The sequence below is a fragment of the Rhagoletis zephyria genome, unplaced genomic scaffold (assembly GCF_001687245.7).
Source record: "Rhagoletis zephyria isolate East Lansing unplaced genomic scaffold, Rhagoletis_zephyria_1.1 Rzeph_scaffold_04472, whole genome shotgun sequence".
In the NCBI taxonomy this organism is placed as follows: domain Eukaryota; kingdom Metazoa; phylum Arthropoda; class Insecta; order Diptera; family Tephritidae; genus Rhagoletis; species Rhagoletis zephyria.
This window is the reverse complement of record NW_016161555.1, coordinates 31,005-49,884: the sequence shown is the minus strand read 5'-3', so window position 1 is coordinate 49,884 and position 18,880 is coordinate 31,005. Positions and strand designations below refer to the sequence as shown.

At 36.9% G+C, this 18,880-nt stretch overlaps 3 protein-coding genes across 4 annotated transcripts; 2 read left to right on the top strand and 1 right to left on the bottom strand.

Moving 5' to 3' along the window:
• The first annotated feature begins 2,975 nt into the window (after positions 1-2,975).
• Positions 2,976-7,745, top strand: Sf3b1 (splicing factor 3b subunit 1). The gene is made up of 5 exons (XM_017626165.1): positions 2,976-3,035; positions 3,199-3,597; positions 3,674-3,753; positions 3,830-4,012; positions 4,078-7,745. The coding sequence occupies exons 1-5, from the start codon at positions 3,008-3,010 to the stop codon at positions 7,360-7,362; spliced, it is 3,975 nt and encodes a 1,324-aa protein (XP_017481654.1). The 5' UTR covers positions 2,976-3,007; the 3' UTR covers positions 7,363-7,745.
• Positions 7,746-9,954: 2,209 nt separating this feature from the next.
• Ipk2 (Inositol phosphate kinase 2) lies at positions 9,955-11,370 on the bottom strand. The gene has a single exon (XM_017626166.1). The coding sequence runs from the start codon at positions 11,176-11,178 to the stop codon at positions 10,162-10,164; it is 1,017 nt and encodes a 338-aa protein (XP_017481655.1). The 5' UTR covers positions 11,179-11,370; the 3' UTR covers positions 9,955-10,161.
• A 2,918-nt stretch (positions 11,371-14,288) lies between these two features.
• Ntf-2 (nuclear transport factor-2) lies at positions 14,289-18,714 on the top strand. Of its 2 annotated transcripts, XR_001848670.1 has the most exons (5): positions 14,289-14,584; positions 14,903-14,974; positions 15,034-15,132; positions 15,288-15,772; positions 18,431-18,714. XR_001848670.1 is itself a non-coding variant. In XM_017626164.1 (4 exons), the coding sequence occupies exons 1-4, from the start codon at positions 14,477-14,479 to the stop codon at positions 18,542-18,544; spliced, it is 393 nt and encodes a 130-aa protein (XP_017481653.1). In that variant the 5' UTR covers positions 14,289-14,476; the 3' UTR covers positions 18,545-18,714. The 2 variants fall into 2 exon arrangements, 1 of the variants encoding a protein (XP_017481653.1); XM_017626164.1 differs by lacking the exon at positions 15,288-15,772.
• The last annotated feature ends 166 nt before the right edge of the window (positions 18,715-18,880 follow it).

Here is an 18,880-nt window from a genome sequence, read left to right as displayed (position 1 = left end):
TTTGTACTCAGGGCTGCCAACTCACCTTAGCATGAGGTGCCATATCAAGGCGAATTTAAACAAGGTGGTGTTAACAGAACAAAAGCAAACACTACAATAATGCCTGGGTTATAATGGAAGTAACGGAACGGAGTGAACTTTCACTTAATTATCTATTGTATGGGAAATGAATGCAAATGGTTATAATGCACGTAAACGTAACGTAAAACGGAACAATCTAAAATCAAAGATCCTTACGAATTCGCCGTGATTTGTTACGATTCGCCTCGTCCATTATAACCAAGGCATAATAAATTATACGCACATTGATGCCTGGATTATAATGGAAGTAACGGAACGGAGTGAACTGTAACTTAATTATCTATTGTATGGGCAATGAATTCCAACGATTATAATGCACTTGAACGCAATGTAAAACGGAAGCATCCAAAATCAATAGATCCTTAACATACGCCGCAATTTGTTACGATGCGCCCGTGCATTATAATCAAGGTATAACAATCAGTACAAAACCAAATTACAACAAACACATCATTTTGACAAAAGGTACAAATTCGCCGTAAAATCAGCGGATATTGAGGATAAAAAAGTGCCAAAATGATTTAGGACAAATTATTCATTAAAGCACTTTAAAAGGTGTTGTGTACATGTACATTTATCCATACAAAATTCGGCACCTAAATGCTACTCCATTTCTGAATTAACTTAGGGTTTACACCGGACAATACTGTCATGACAATAGCAACACATGCACACTTTTTCACTAATACTTTTCCATGCATGTGTTTTTGACAACTAATACGTATATCTTCATTGTCTTGAGAGCATTGCCCAATGTAAACGCGCTGTATCCTGTGATTTTCAAAAATTTCCAAGATTCGAACATGGTTTAATAATGAGAAAAAGTGGCAGTAATGTATACAGTTGCTAACTGCGTTTCAGTGATCGCCGATCGAGATTTCATTTATTACTTTACATTATTTGGAAAAAGGAAAGTTGGGCAAATTCAATATCGATGTGACACTGATAGAAATCTGGCTCAATTTGTGATCAGCTCTGTTTGTTTTTTGTTCCTATTTAATTGAGGAAATTTCAATTGACAGCACCGACAAATGAATATATACAAAACGAATTTTCGGTTATGGTTAAAACAATTCAAGTTTTTGTATTGAATTTGTTGTTTAAAATTTCTTATTTCCCTCTCAGTGGGATTTTTTGCACATTATCTTCTCTGTGCGAATTGATCGTGATAGACACTGATCTGACTTAGCGGCAGGGTTGCACAAAAAAAAATTGAATGGCTAAAAATATCAAAATATTCGCCAGAAAAAGGCGTTTGCATTGTTCAACTTTGCATTCTACTTTTGGTTGAACGGCCTTTCAACTAATCGCTTTCAACAAAGTTGGTCGCCAGCCAATATTTACCCAAGCAGCTTTTTTTTCGTGCAACCCTGCGTGAGTTGAACGCAAAATCGGCGCGTGCGAACCCCTTTTAAATGTGATAGCGCAAACGCTCTTCGAAAAAATATGTTCGAAAGTGCTAAATGTTGCATTTTGCAAAATCTAATATGTTCTACTCTTAATTGCAACTGTGGTTAGGATATATTTGCTTATGCTGCGTTTACATAAGGCAATTTGAGACAAGACAATTGAAAATATGTATTAGTTTAGTTGTCAAATTGTTGTGTAAGTAGGCGTCCGTAAGTGTCGCTTGGCGTGAATTTCATATTATTTACTAAAATATCCAAACACAACCCAATTTTTCATAATTCTGCGTTTTTTGCGATTTTTTCTTGCCTGTTTTTCTTAAATTACGTCAGAGATGTTTACAATTTCCTCGCACATAGTGCTAAAAGGAGGACGAATTTTCCGAGTTTCAAAATTACGTTGGTGTTAAAAATCATAAAACTTACTGCCCCAAAATTTTCGCCATAAAGAGGTGTTTGCATTGTTCAACTTTGCATTCTACTTTTGGTTGAACGGTCTTTCAGCTAATCGCTACCAACAAAGTTGGTCGCCAGTCGACATTAGGTTTGTTCGTCGAAAATCCAGCAAGAATTATCCAACACTCAAAATATCAGAGAGTAAGAAAAAATTCTCTCAAATTCTCTCTCATGTTGAGAAACTTGCAAATTTCTGCACGAACGCAAATTTGCAGGAATTTGCAAGTTTCGCTGCCAGCTGGCGTCCACGGTTGCATTTCAAACATAAAAAATTTTTATAGAATTTTTAAAATTCTTTCGGATGGCCAAAAACAGGATATACATGTATATTTCTTGTTGTTCTGACTTTCTTTAACATATATTTCAATTTCTTCATCGTACTAGCTGTCGGGTTTCTTAAATCGGCTCTGGTTGCAATTGCATTCCGATTGCGAATACCATTTTTTTCAGCCGAATCAAGTTCAAATCATTGGAATTAACTAAATTAATTATATCAACAATTATTTACTTCCTTTTTTCATAAAAAAATCGCTCGTGTTTATAAATTTTTAAATTTAACGAACTAATTATTCAAATTATTGTAGACAAAAATGCAGCCATGCGCCACAACCACATGTTTTTCGTGTTTGCAAATTCTTGCTGGCAAAATTTTTTCCAGCAAGAATTTGCAACTTCTCTCCAACAGAACTGTCACTTTGCTCTCACAATTTTTGAGTGTTGGATAATTTTTTGGTCTGCACGAACGCGATTTGGGCAAAAATCGTGATAATTCGTACAAATTCGTACAAACTTTTTGCTCGACGAACAAACCTATTCATACCTTGCAAGGCGAATTTATAGAAGGTGGTGTTGATGGCGTATTTATTTTCGCCACGGTATTTCTTAATGTCAAAATCAAGGCGAATTTATACATTTATATATAAAACCGCCTTGGCTAAATTTTTCAGTACCCGCGGCCACACTGCTTGTATCAATTCGCCTTGATTTGATTCCGAGGCGAATTTATATAAATTCGCCTTGATTTGTTCCATATTTTGTCTGCGTATAGTCAACGTTTTTAGAAAATGGAAAATATTCCGCGTACTCACGAAGGTAAGTTAATTGTTATCAAATATTCAATAATCTCCTCCATACACGTGCATGAAATAGTTTCTTTGAATAGTTTTAAATTTAGTAAGTTATAGCATTACCGCACCCCCTTATTGATTTGGCTTCTCATCATGCAACTAAATTGTGTTTTTTTTTCATATTACAGATATTGAGGCACAGATTGCCGACATTCAAACTAAGAAAAAAGAAATCCAAAAAAGTACCACAACTGGCGTTGGATTATTGGACAGTGGAGGTTTCTATGACACTGATTTGTACGACGAGGCCGGCGGTAAAGGCAAACGTCGCTATGAAGGATATAATACATCCATTGCTGCTAATGATGAAATGGATGAAGATGAAGACGAAGGATTCCCAGTGCCACAAAAGCGTACGACTTACACGGCACCTACATCTGTGTTAAAAGATGTTACACAGGGTAAGGAAGATGTTGATCCTATGGCTGAGAGGCGCCGCCCAACAATAGCGGATAGGGAAGATGAATATAGGCAAAAGAGACGCCGCATTATTATATCACCCGAGCGAGCGGATCCGTTTGCTGATGGTAAGTGCAATTAAAACATATATGCTTATGTAGTATATATTCGTAAGAAATTTATTTGACTACATGACCTTTTTAGGTGGAAAGACTCCTGACATCGGATCAAGAACATATCCGGATATTATGCGTGAACAGTTGCTCAAAGGAGAAGAAAATGAGGTAATTACTACTATCAAGAAAGAAAAGAAAAAATACTTACTAATATAATTTGATACTTAATAATTTTCGAAAACAGCTTCGCAGAAAAATACAAGAAAAATCCAAGGACGGCACTTTGATAAAATCTTCAAATGGGGAGGTTGCAAAAGAGACTACTACACGAAAACGTGGTCGTTGGGATCAAACAGTGAGCGAAAGCTTTGTGCCCGCTAAAGCGGCAACAACTCCTAGTAGTGCGGCAACACCTACTTGGGAAGATGTAAGATTTTTAATATATGTAGGTATTTTATAGACACAAATATATATGTATTTTCATATGTTCAGAAAACTCCCGGCGATCATCGTTGGGATGAAACGCCAGGTCATAAAGGCAGCGAAACACCGGGTGCTACGCCTGGTCTCGGAACACGCATTTGGGATGCAACACCTGCACATCCAATGACACCGAGCCATGAGACGCCAGGTCACGAAAAATCAGCACGACGTAATCGTTGGGACGAAACTCCGAAAACAGAGCGCGAAACTCCTGGCCACAGCGGTTGGGCCGAGACACCAAAACCAGATCGTGGTACAAGTGACAATGTTGTCGCCGAATCTACGCCGGGAGCTTCAAAACGTAGATCGCGTTGGGATGAGACGCCATCGAATGCCACACCTTCAATGACACCATCTTCGGCTATGACTCCGAGCCTCACACCAACTATGACTCCTCATGCTACGCCAGGGCATATAACTCCACTCTTAACGCCCGGCGGCACCACACCCATTGGCGTCAAGGCAATGGCCATGGCCACTCCAACTCCGGGTGCATTGGCCGCTATGACACCAGAACAACTTCAGGCATATCGCTGGGAAAAAGAAATCGATGAACGTAATCGACCCCTCACAGATGAAGAACTTGATCAAATGTTTCCACCAGGTTATAAAATATTACCGCCTCCTGCTGGCTACGTGCCACTGCGCACACCTGGACGTAAATTGATGGCAACACCAACACCGATAGCGGGCACACCCGCTGGATTCTTTATTCAAGTTGAAGATAAGAATGCCAAATTCATGGACAATCAACCGAAAGGTCAAAATTTGCCATTTATGAAACCGGAAGATGCACAATACTTTGACAAATTGCTAGTAGATGTGGATGAAGACAGTCTTTCTCCAGAGGAAGCAAAGGAGCGTAAAATAATGAAATTACTCTTGACTATCAAAAATGGTTCACCTCCAATGCGAAAGTCATCACTTCGGCAGATAACAGACAAGGCGCGAGAATTTGGAGCCGGGCCTCTATTTAATCAAATCCTTCCATTGCTTATGTCCCCTACCCTGGAGGATCAGGAACGTCATTTACTTGTAAAAGTTATTGACCGCGTACTATATAAGCTTGATGACCTGGTGCGTCCATATGTTCACAAAATTCTTGTTGTTATTGAGCCACTGCTTATAGATGAAGATTATTATGCCCGAGTGGAAGGTCGCGAAATAATCTCAAATCTGGCAAAGGCGGCAGGTCTTGCTACTATGATTTCCACGATGCGTCCCGACATCGACAATATCGACGAGTACGTCCGTAACACAACAGCGCGTGCATTTGCCGTTGTGGCATCTGCACTTGGAATACCGTCTTTGCTACCCTTTCTCAAAGCTGTATGTAAATCAAAAAAATCATGGCAAGCTCGCCACACCGGTATAAAGATTGTGCAACAAATAGCCATATTAATGGGCTGTGCTATACTGCCCCATCTGAAAGCTTTAGTGGAAATCATTGAGCATGGACTTGTGGACGAACAACAGAAAGTGCGTACTATAACTGCTTTGGCAATTGCTGCCCTAGCGGAAGCAGCAACGCCTTATGGTATTGAATCTTTTGATTCCGTTTTGAAACCCCTCTGGAAGGGTATTCGTACACATCGTGGCAAAGGTTTGGCTGCTTTTCTGAAGGCCATTGGTTACTTAATTCCACTAATGGATGCTGAATATGCCAATTACTATACCCGTGAAGTCATGTTGATTTTAATCCGTGAATTTCAATCGCCGGACGAAGAAATGAAAAAGATCGTATTGAAGGTAGTGAAGCAATGCTGTGCTACTGACGGTGTAGAAGCTCAATACATTAAGGAAGAAATTTTGCCGCATTTCTTTAAGTTTTTCTGGAATCATCGAATGGCCTTGGATCGCCGTAATTATCGCCAACTTGTGGATACTACTGTAGAAATCGCCAATAAAGTAGGCGCTTCTGAAATAATTAATCGGGTGGTTGATGATTTAAAAGATGAAAACGAACAGTATCGAAAGATGGTTATGGAAACCATAGAGAAAATTATGGGAAATTTAGGCGCAGCAGATATTGATTCACGTTTAGAAGAACAGCTTATCGACGGAATACTTTACGCTTTCCAAGAACAAACCACCGAAGACGTGGTAATGTTAAATGGATTCGGTACAATTGTAAATCAGCTCGGAAAGCGAGTTAAACCATACTTGCCACAAATTTGCGGTACTATCCTTTGGCGTCTAAATAATAAATCGGCTAAAGTGCGCCAACAAGCTGCTGATTTAATATCGCGCATCGCCATAGTAATGAAAACCTGCCAAGAAGAAAAGTTGATGGGTCATTTGGGCGTTGTGTTATATGAGTATTTGGGTGAGGAATACCCAGAGGTTTTGGGTAGTATTTTAGGTGCACTTAAAGCAATTGTTAATGTCATCGGTATGACGAAAATGACCCCACCCATTAAGGACTTATTGCCGCGTCTAACACCTATTCTGAAGAATCGTCATGAGAAAGTACAAGAGAACTGCATTGATTTGGTAGGAAGAATTGCCGATCGCGGACCAGAATATGTATCAGCACGCGAATGGATGCGTATTTGTTTCGAGTTACTTGAACTTCTAAAAGCGCATAAGAAAGCGATTCGTCGCGCAACAGTCAATACTTTTGGATATATTGCCAAGGCAATTGGCCCACATGATGTACTAGCCACTCTGCTAAATAATTTAAAAGTTCAAGAGCGACAAAATCGTGTATGCACAACAGTAGCCATTGCTATTGTGGCCGAAACTTGTCGACCCTTCACAGTTCTCCCTGCATTGATGAATGAATATCGCGTACCCGAATTGAATGTACAAAATGGCGTACTTAAATCCCTATCTTTTCTGTTTGAATATATTGGGGAAATGGGCAAAGACTATATTTATGCAGTTTGCCCTTTGCTGGAGGACGCGTTAATGGATCGCGACTTGGTTCATCGACAAACTGCTTGCGCTGCTATTAAGCATATGGCACTCGGCGTATATGGCTTCGGGTGTGAGGATGCATTAATTCATTTGCTCAACTATGTATGGCCTAATATTTTTGAGACTTCGCCCCATTTAGTTCAGGCTTTTATGGACTCTGTAGATGGCTTACGGGTTTCGCTGGGACCTATTAAAATTTTGCAATATACACTGCAAGGACTATTTCATCCGGCACGGAAAGTGCGTGATGTTTACTGGAAGATCTATAATTCTCTTTACATTGGAGGACAAGACGCATTGATTGCAGGTTATCCAAGGATAACTAATGACCCAAAGAATCAATATGAAAGATATGAGCTGGACTATATGCTTTAAAAGAACCTGACGGAAAAGATAAAAGCAACATTTTTTTTTAATTTTATTACAAACTATGTAGCCGTATAATGTTTTTAGATGTAAAAATTCCGAACAATTATATAGAAATAGTTACAAGCATATGTATACATACTTATTTCGCTTACCCCCCCTATTATGAATTTCCGTACGATAGACGATAACCGCTTGCAAGCGTATCGTAGAAATTAGTTTTGGTATTATTCTTTTCATACGCCCGACACACGCCTGACAGATCTATTATTTTGAATGTCTGGTTATTTTTTTATCGTTAACCAAAACATTGGTTCGTAATAGGGGATAACAGAATGTAAGCGTTTATTGTGCATCGTACGAATTCATAATAGGGGGGTTAGAATTAATATCAAAAAAAAATCAGATTTGATAAACTTTATAAAGTCAAATTTTCATACATCGCTCGCTTAGATTGTTGCTAAGTCCCAGTTTAAAAATTTTACAGGAGAAAAAAAAACGTATAGCCATTTTCTTCAAGTATTTCGCAAAAGTTTAAATACAGCATTTTGCCTGTTCAACAAAAAGCAAAACTCCATACGAATCAGATAGATTCGATCTTTATTAAAAGATTTCGTACACCTTTGGCCTTTTTGGTGCTTCTTTTTTTTTGACTTAGCAAATTTCCCTTTCATTGAATATAAACGAGAGTAAATAGAACAAAGGCCTTTATTCTTTTCGAAACAATGCATTTTAAGTTTATCTAGCCACCTGTATCAAAATATGAGTTTTCGTAAAAAGTGGACTTACCAACTTTTCACTCTAAGCTAGCGATATGTATTTTCTTTATTTATAAAGCATGTTCAAGCGCGGTTGCAACAATCAATTTTAAATGTATCAGCCTGTTTAAATTTGAAGTTGATTGGCGAAACTGGTGATAAATCTGTTTAAATTTTTTGCTTTTTTATTTTTTTATCTTTAAAATTGATCCGAATTTTTTCCCATGTTATGCTACATGTATTTACCTTTAATTAATTTGCATTCTGTCATTCGTCATCGTTTTTACACTATGGTTTCCAGATGGATGAGTTAAAAATTAGACTATTTCAGTTAACAGTCCAATTCTAACCCCACTGCTGTATCAACAACCACAGCTTCATATTGTTTTGAAGCTGCATTTTTCAATCTATCAGGCATGTTCTGAAAATCTTACGATTATTGAATATTTGTAATGAAAGCAATAAATATTTCTAAGAGAAACTGCTAAGAACGCATCATTTACGTCGCATACATATCGTCGATGCCCCTGCAAAACTGCCCATAGACCAATTGCAAAACCGCCTATCTTACGGCACTCAAATTTTACAGGAGGGCAAAAAATCTGTTTTTCGTCGAAGGCATTGACTTGATAGGCGGAATTTTTTCCAGCTATTATTTTTGTTTTAATAACGATTTTCAAAATCTCGATGCCTGGAGTTCAGGGTTACCAAATCGCATTTTTGCCCCGACGGCGATTTAGGCGGTTTTGCAAAGGCATCGACGATATGTACACCTATTTAGTCCCATTATTTTGCATTTTTCTGTAGAAATCCCCCAAAATAGGTTTTGTAAATAGTCCCGATTTTAAATAGAATAGAATTTAATTGTGTAACTCTTTCATCCATAAGGTTAAAAGCCAAGTGGAAGCGAAACCGAAGGAAACGTGCATTCGTAAACCAATGCATTTTTACGCGAAGACGAAAATTATGTGTATGTTGTCAATTGAAAACAATTCATTGTTGTAACAGCATACAAATTCCCCAACGAGTTCAGGGGACTGTAGCGGCTACAACAACCCCGCCCAGATCGGCTGATATCTCAGTCGTTGTCGTCGAGTTCCACTAACGGCAGCACCAAGCGTGCAGCCTATATGGGGTCGGTCCATAGGGACAACGCCGTTAGGGTTGTGGGGTTTTCCGGGCATGCGAAGAGATGTTTAGAGTCGTGTGGGGTCTCTCCGCATGCCGGACATTCGTTCGGCACATCCGCATTTAACCTACCCAGGTAGAAAATAGCCTGCTGCAGTAGCCAGAGCGAAGTTGGGCTATTGTTGTTCTGGTCTCCCGAGGCAGATGGAGCTCCGTCGCGTCTATGTCCGGTGTTTGTGTGCCTAGAACGGCATTCACAGGTCTTGAGTCTACATAACTCGAGACTGCGTCCCTGTGAATGCCATTCAAGGCCTGTCTGTGAGCTGACGGGTCCAGAGGCTGCTTAATGAACCTCTGGACTTGGTCCGTCAGTTCATATAGATGCCTCCTGACGTGCCTCGGGGAGGGCTCCTCTGCAAGCAGCTGTCTATTTGGGTGGCCACATCTGTGGCTCGACTGTCGTGGGTTTCTGTTGACGGCTTCAAACGTTTTGTGAGTATTAGATTCAAAACAGGACTGTCACTCCAGCAACACTCCCCAAAAACTCTTTCAGGAGCTTGTATGCTGCTACAACAACAACAAAAAAGTTGTGTCGCTGGGAGTCGACGTCGATCCTATTTAGCCAATACACAATTTGTGTTGACAGTAATCAATTGTTATCGGGATACAGAATATTAAAGTTAAATGTACATTTCTCATGTAAGTATATATGTATGTATATTGAATAATTTTATTAAACTTCTACTGTACATACGTACATTGAAATACAAGACTTTTTCACTTTATACTGAGTATATAATACAAAATAATATGTATATCTATAAAAAGAGCAGTAGATAATTTGTTCATTAAATGTATGTATATCCTAATATTTCATTTTCATACAAATGATCATTCGAGAGTTTGGCTGTGCTCAACTCTGTTATCGCTCCATTAATTCCTCAAAAACCATAATTAAATTTTCTAATCCAAATATATAATTGTGGTCTGGAGTTGTGCCGTCGGCGGGGAACACATGTGCAAAATCTATCATTTTCACCTTAACCCATTGTGTTGCATTTGTTGAATCATCTCCCAGGACTTTTCCAAAATTTATTTGTGCGCTATAGTTATGTGCATCGCCGTTAGTCATCAATGGAATGCCATTGTAACGGTGCATATATGTTTGCTTGAAGTGTTCCTCAAATTTGTCAAAGTCGTATACCAGTAATAAGGAACTGGCATAGAAATTGTAAAGTGTTTGCACTTTAAACCAGTCTCTGATCCTGTATAGTTGCTTCAGTATTTCGTATACAAGTAGTCTGTAAACTTTTCCGTTTTGAGCGTTAATGAAGAGCGCAATAGCGGCTCGAAAACCATCGGCGTCTAATTTTTTGCCATATTCTTTACTGTAGCGGAGCGCTTTGCTGTCTGTAAGTGTATATACCTGGAAGCCCGGCAAACAAAGTCCCAACACTTGTTTACAGCGCGCATACTTTTGTTCTTCTACACGGCGTTTTTGTTCTGTTGCTATTGGATCCCAAGTACGTTCTCCTATTTTAATATCCATTATACACGGTTTTTTCATGCCGTATGTGAGATCCTCCATTTTCAAAAAAGTATGCTCGCAATTGTTGACTACTAATTTTACGATTTTATGGTATTTGGGCACCAGGGAACGTAGCATCATCAATATGTTAGGTTCATTCGATTTCTCTGCCTGTTGCAAGCTTTCGTAAAAGTTTAGTTCACGTGCACCACATTCTGGCTTACCAAATGGTTTTAGTACGCAACCACTGTTGTCTTGTAAAATGCCTACAGCAGCTGTATCAAATGTGTGACCAGCCACTTGTGTTTCCATTGCCGCAAACCCGGAAGGAAGTTGAATATCGAATTGCCCAACAACCGAGCTATTGTTTGTGGTTATATTCGACATTTTTGTAGAATTTTGACTTGGCATTGGTGGATAACTTGCCGCGAGTTGACGTCAAAAGCAATTGTAAACACATATGAGTAACGCAAATTGGTAATAAGACTTCTTTCCAATAAACCCGAGCAACCAAACAGTTAATTCAGCTTGATAGTGTTGCAATATAATCGATACATTATCGAGCTTAAATTATCCGTTCAACATCGACTTTACCGATTGTTTTCACTTGTTACAAGTCTCTGTACAAGGCGAATTTATACAAGGTGGTGTTACTGGCGAATTTAGATTACAACAACGACAACCACATGTATTTTTTATTGCGGGTGTTATGTCAAATCTCAATTCGCTCCAAAGTTTACATGTATTTTGTTCAAGGCGAATTTATACAAGGTGGTGTTGATGGCGAATTAAATTTTCACCGCGGTGCTACTGAATGTCAAAATGATGTGTTTGTTGTAAAATTAATTCGCCTTGTTTACAACAAACACATCATTTTGACATTCAGTAGTACCGCGACGAAAATCTAAATTCGCCATCAACACCACCATGTATAAATTCACCTTGGGTGTGCTGTCAAATCAGTAAGGGCTTGATGGATCGTGATCCATATCGCAAAATTTCTAAAAATTTTGAAATCTGGATCGCGGATCGCAATACCGTCAATAAATATTGAACGCGTAGCACTTTCAAAGCGCGATCCATACATTTCGTCAGTACATATTTTACTCTCATAATGCGAACATCGAAAACGTATTCGCTCTGCCTTCGCTCTCGGTTCTTAAAACCTTTCAAAAGAAATTCAAAAAATTTTAATTAAAATTGGAAATTTTTAAATAATTGTGGAATATATTATCTGTAATTTATACGCACAAAATAAAAATATTTTCTTGCGTCATAATAAGCGTTCAGCACAAAAATTATGCAAATACTGATGCGATATATATTGAACATGTAGCATTCGTGCGCGATCCATCAATCCATCAATATGGATCGCGATCCAAATATCGTGATAATTACTGACCGTCTGACAGGGCCCTTACCCAATTTTGAATAAGGGAATGACACTGCATCGAAGGGCATACATCGATGTATCGATTTGCATAGGCTTTTTCAAATAATAGGTTAGTATAGTCAGTACTAATTTGTACTGGAACGTGCAAATTTTTACTGGAAAAGTGTATGATAACCCAAAAAATTTGCAAGCGTGAAATTTTTACTAGCAGAAATTAGCTAGCAGAAGCAGAATAAATGTCAAAATCCGCTATTTGTTGAATTGGTTTAGCACAAACCAATAGTGGAAATCAAGTGGAAACTGTGTAAGCGCTTGTGTGTAAAGCAACGAGTTTAAAATTGATTTGTAAATAGTAAAATGTTTACAACAGAATATCAAAACCAAGGCGTATTTAACAATGTGGTGTTGGCCGTATATAAGTAAAAAATTACACTAACAAATTATACGCTGATGTCCATACTGTCATTGGTATGAGTTACAACAAACACATCATTTTGACGTAATGGCCTCCACGGCGAAAAACTCAGCTGTCGCCGCAACACCACCTTGTTTAATACACCTTGATCAAAACGGTGCAACAACTATTCACTTGCAAGTTTTTACTAGTTGTGTGTTCAACTTTTTCTGCTAGTTTTCTCTTCTCAATTTTACGCTCTATTTTGCTTTTACGCTCTCCCTGTAACGTTTTATTAGAGAAGCTACTATACAAAACTAATTAGTCGTTTCCGTGCGCCACGTTCATATAAGGTTTATGAAAGACGAAGGCGTGAAGTACGGGAACAGGCTAAGGCCCGGTTGCTCAAAGCCTTGTTGACACTAATCATAGGTTAACATCGTTATCGACGTTTTCGACTGCATGCATATAACAGGCTTTGAGCAACCGGCCCTAAATGTTTCACAACAAAATATGTTATTGGCAAAGTTGGAAATAAATTACTGAAACTGAGCTAACGGAACTTCTTGCAGTCATTTCAATTTTTGGTCAAAGTCACTTCTCCTTTTTGGACAATTAAAAAACTCGAATGAGGGTTTAGAGCCAGTTTTTCAGTGCTAGTTTAAATTTAGTTTAAGTAAACTGAGTTTAAATTGAACAGCTGGCTGATATTTGATTGGCTGATCTTTGTTTAAACCAGCCAGATCGGGCGTTTAAATTGAGTTTAATCCACGGCCGTGCACTGAAAAACTGGCCCTAGGCGCGTTTGCACCATGTCTAGTTAACGCTAACTGGAGGTACATCCTTCAGTTAAGCACATCAACTGCTTTATCAATAACATGTTATATGATAGGTGTCGATAACGTCGATACAGATGTTTAACTAGGAGTAAAGGCTCTGTTATGCATACTTGGCATTGCATGCACTGCTATACCATTTTTACGTAGAAATCAAAAACCAACAGACTTCTACGTATGTAGTGCTGTGCGTTCGATAACCGATTACACGCGAGGCTCATTTAACAGATTTCTTATGTGACAGCTCTCAAGCCATGCCAAGTATGCATAACGGAGCCTTTAGAATTAACTAGACATGGTGCAAACGGCCCTTAATGTACTACAGATGTCAGTTTTGAAAAAACATCGATAGATACCTTAGGTTTGTATAGTAACCAATAGTCAGTACTAATTTGTACTGGAACCTGCAATTTTTTACTGGAAAAGTGTATGATAACCCAAAAAATTTGCAAGAGAGCACTGAATCGAGAGCGTAACAACACGGGAGAGCTGCAAATTCTTGCTAGTGAAATTTTTACTAGCAGAAATTAGCTAGCAGAAGAAGAAGAAGAATAAATGCCAAAAGCCGCCATTTGTTGAATTGGTTTAGCACAAACAAAAGTAAAATGAGTGGAAATCAAATTTTTAATGATGTACTAGACTGTGTAAGTGCTTGTGTGTAAAGCAAAGGGTTTAAAACTGATTTATAAATAGTAAAATGTTTACAGCAGAATATCAAAAGGGTGCAAGAACTATTCACTTGCAAGTTTTTACTAGCTTTGCGTTCAGTAACTTTTTCTGCTAGTTTTCTCTTCTTCTTAATTTTACGCTCTATTTTGCTTTTACGCTCTGGCTGCAATGTTTTACTGGAGAAGTTACTATACAAACCTCTTAACTATTTATACATCGAGTGGACAAATTTCGATGCATCGAAGCAAAACATCGATATTTTCGATGCATCGATGTTTTTCCGACATCCCTACCGATTTCGCACAGGCAAGGGATACGAACGGAGTCCGTCGGAATTTGCACGGCAATAAATTCCTATTTTTTTTATAAGTTACTCGTATTTTTGCATTGTTTTAGTTATTGGGTAATAAAGTAGATATGGCGTTGAATCCACAGTACGAGGATATCGGTAAAGGATTTGTGCAACAATATTATGCGACTTTTGACGATCCCAATCTCAGACCGAATGTGGCCAATTTCTATAGTGTGAGTGTGAATGTGACTTGCAGCTGGTGTTTCCGCTGCTGTCTACTAATATTGCTGCTACTGATGCTCCACCTTGGGTTCTTTTTAAGAGCATGATTTAAATTTTAATTTCCTCCAAAATACATTTGATTGAAATGCATTAAGATAATTGAGTCACCAAAGCTGCAATCGCCATTGGTGCTATTTTTAGCTTTGTCTTATAAGTGGATTCCGCGTTTCAATTTGCCTTAATATTGAAGCATTTTAAAGCAGCAGTAGCATTGAAACAAATGTGTATAACCAATGTAAAATGTTCTAACAAACTACGTTTTGCTATAGGCAACAGATTCGTTTATGTCCTTTGAAGGCGTACAATTACAAGGTGCCCCTAAAATAATGGAAAAGTTATCCGTAAGTACTTCCGTCCAAGTTTGATGTGATGTTGAATTAATTCTACTCCTTTTATGTAGAGCCTATCGTTCCAGAAAATCTCACGAGTTATAACAGCAGTTGATTCCCAACCAATGTTTGATGGTGGCGTTTTAATCAACGTGCTGGGAAGGCTTAAGGTAAATTTAATTTCCAAAGAAATGTTGAATAGTCTTTACAATTATTCTGCCCCCTCTATCCTAAAAAAAGAATCCTTATGAGAAGGCATATATTTAAGTAGTCGAACTTGTTCTTGATCTATTTGTGTACACGCTGCATTTGACGCCCTCATCAGACCGATGATGACCAGCCGCATGCGTACATTCAGACATTTATTCTTAAGCCTGTGGGTGGTAGTTTCTTCGTACAACATGACATTTTCAGACTATCACTACACGACGTATAGTCACGCGGAATATATGTACATATGCTTCGCGTTTACTGCCTTAGACTCGCACTCGACGGTGAACGCTGCAGCTACTGCTACGTTAAATAGAAGAATATTTTTGAATAACTATGCTACTTTGCTAACGTATGTTATCTTAATTAACGAAAAAAAAAATTATGCAAATCAAATGGCAACAATTTAGGATAATAAATTTGACTGACTAGTGACTGTGTCGCGCGTAAAGTCGCCAGCTTTGCCACCAAACACCGCCTGCCGATACGCTAGGATGTGCGATCATTAGATGAAGCCTATTCAGCGTTTTCGGTATTAATTCCACTACATAAACGAAATCGTATACGATGCGAGCCGATGACCACAAACATGAGTTTTTCGTATGTAAATTTATTTTAAATATATCTAAATCGACTACCCCAGGATATATAATAACTTGCCTCTTAACACTTTATATGTTACACATGCCCGTTTATTTAGAAATTGGGTTTGATGAACAAAACCTTAAGGACATAGTAGAATATCGTCCCCCGTATGCAGAGACATGAATGTGTAAATATGAAAATTTTGGAATATTAAGCTTGAAAGTATTTATTTAAGAGACTTAACTCTGCATTCATGCAATTGACATTGTAAAATATGAGGTTTTGTGTACGGATGAAATTCTGGGTTTTGGTATAACATAGAAGGTCCATCCAAAGGTTAATCAAGTCAACCCAATAACTCAAAATTGGTAAATTTACATATTCATGCTTCTGGCATATGTGTGACGATATGTATGTGGTGTTAACATCCTCACTTTTTTACTAGCAAAATGTGGTTGTAAAGCTTTTTAAATATGTAGCTCATTGGAACGATATGTACACTTGTGAACAGCTAATTAAGCCAGCAACGTTCTGATCAATTTTGACTATTTTCTTTTTGTTTTGTTTATTATTATTTTTTTCATAAGTCTAGCTCATATAACAAACACCATATAAATCCACATTTCAAACTTTGTGCAAAAATTATAAAAAAAATCTGAAAAGTTTCATCTGAATTTTCAACTTTTTGACCAGATTTTTTTAAATAAATTAAATTAAAGCGTGCGGCGCATGTAATAGACTTGAATTGATATGAAAAGTAATATATGTATGTATGTACATACATATGTGGATATATGAATAACGATCACTTAAAATCGATCTCAAATTTTGTACTTGCGCTGTAGAAATTTTAGGTCTATGTTATATAGTTTGACTATTGTCAATTAAATCTAATTCTTTGTATTGCATGCGCTCCACGTTTTTCGTTTTCAATCTCATAAATTGTTTATAATGACTTTTGCTAAAATTTCAAAATCAAAAGGTATCAAAAACAAATTCTATGGGACTGAGAATTGTTTTTTTTTTTTTTTTAGTCCATTTGTAAAAGCGTGGTATTTTAAAAAAATTTTATTTTTTTTATTTATTAGTTTTTAACTATACATAATTTTATTTTGATCTTTTTAGTCTTAAATTCAATTGATTTTAAAACTATTATAAGGAATAGAATAACACGCGACATCAATCTTTGGAATTTTCATTCGTACTGTCATCACGTAACTTTAAAATGGCAATTAAACGCAATTTACATACGTACTGTCATTACTGGAAATTGCTGCATCTTTTAGGCACACCATTATATTACATTAGTTACATTCCAAGCTAATAAAAGCGAGGTAAAAATACCCAAAATCGATCAAAATGTTGCTGGCTTAATTAGCTGATAACAAGTGTATATGAATGTGCGCAGAAGCTTTGGGAGAATACATTTTAATAAAAAAGCTTTACACATTTTAAATGAGACTAAAAGATATTGTAACATGCCCAAAAATATATATTAAAAACGTTACTAATATTTATCACAAAGGTAACTGCCAGAATAATTACATATCGTTACTTTAATTCACAAAGGCCCTAACTTTCGCCCTTTTTCGAAACTGTGTAGCTGTGTAGATTTTGGTAGCAAGGACTAAATTTACACCTTCAATAAAAATTTTAAAGTGTTAGTACCAAAAACAACAGAGATATAATAAGCCCCTTAAAAATCCCTACCTATTTTGGTACTCTTTTTTTTATTGGTTAGGGCCTTTGTGAATTAAGGTAAACGACATGTTTGTATGTATAACTTGGTAGTACCAAACAGCTTTTATGTTTTAATTGTTAATTCACTAATAGCAGTTCGCTGTATAGTAGTATTTTAAAAACTAGATGTACTGACGATTGAGTTTTGAAAAAGTACATATGTACATATATGTGTACCCTTGTGGTCAACTGATTAAGTTAAGTGACATTTTGACCAGTTCTGGCTATTTTTCTTTTGTCTATTTAATGCTTATAATTTTTTTTTTTTATAAAAATCTATCATAACCAGCACCACGTAAATCCACATTTCAAACTTCGTAAAAAATATAAAAAAATTCAACAAATAGTAACAAGTACACCCAAAAATTGTAAACTTTGATTTTTAATAATTTTTTTTGCTGACGCTGGCTCTACAATTAGTTTCATATCGAAGAAAACCGTCAACAAAGAAATCATTAAAAATCAATGACATATTCTAACTTCTTGAAATTTGCACTTTAACCTACTAAAATTTGGTGGGCTATAAAACTGCGTACTTTAAATTTATTTAAAAAGTCTGAATGAAAAGTTTAAAATATTTGGGTGCAATTGTTAAAGTTAGTTGAATTTGTATACGAAGATTGAAAGGAGTATTTATGTGGTGCTGGTTGTTTAATGTGCTAGACTTTTATACAATTTTATAAAATTCATTAAATAAACAAAATAAAAATATGCAAAACTGGTCACAATGTCACTTAACCTAATCAGCTGACCACAAGTGTATGTTTGTATGTATTTACATTTAAATTTTCTGCACTGAAATTATATTTTTATTTCTAACTAATTTTGTAAATGTTTGCTTGATAAAATAATTTTACCGTTATAAGTACATATGTATGTATGTCCTTCAGTTTAGACGCTTATCTATAATTTACCTTTTCTTTCTATTTGCAGTGTGATGAGGATCCACCACATGCTTTCTCGCAAGTCTTCGTTTTGAGGCCACTCGGCGGTACATTTTTCTGTGCACATGACATCTTTCGTTTGAATATACACGACACAGCCTAGTTGTGTTAACATTTTGATTACATTTATAATAATAATGATATAAATATTAAAAAATGGAGTGATTGTAATAACGTTAGAAATTGTGTAGCATTTATTTCGTGAATGTATAGTCGATTTGTCATTTAACGTTATTAGCTTATGGAAATAATAATGCATTGCTTTTAAATGGATTCTTTTTGTTGAAAATTTTTGATGCTTTTTAGTTCCAACGCCTCAGCTAACCATATACGATATAATAAAATAGGAATGTACGTATTGGGCCGGGGCGGTCGCTATACAAAGAAAGTTTGTAATTACACTGCCTAGTTTGAAATATTGAATTTCTTGATTTTTGTA

Bases quoted from the DNA above. Each gene is read 5' to 3' on its own strand.
- Ntf-2 (XM_017626164.1), top strand. From the start codon at position 14,477: ATGGCGTTGAATCCACAGTACGAGGATATCGGTAAAGGATTTGTGCAA. The intron at 14,585-14,902 runs GTGAGTGTGAAT...GTTTTGCTATAG, and splicing joins ATGTGGCCAATTTCTATAGT to GCAACAGATTCGTTTATGTC. The intron at 14,975-15,033 runs GTAAGTACTTCC...CCTTTTATGTAG, and splicing joins AAATAATGGAAAAGTTATCC to AGCCTATCGTTCCAGAAAAT.
- Ipk2 (XM_017626166.1), bottom strand. From the start codon at position 11,178: ATGCCAAGTCAAAATTCTACAAAAATGTCGAATATAACCACAAACAAT.
- Sf3b1 (XM_017626165.1), top strand. From the start codon at position 3,008: ATGGAAAATATTCCGCGTACTCACGAAG. The intron at 3,036-3,198 runs GTAAGTTAATTG...TTCATATTACAG, and splicing joins TATTCCGCGTACTCACGAAG to ATATTGAGGCACAGATTGCC. The intron at 3,754-3,829 runs GTAATTACTACT...TTTCGAAAACAG, and splicing joins TCAAAGGAGAAGAAAATGAG to CTTCGCAGAAAAATACAAGA.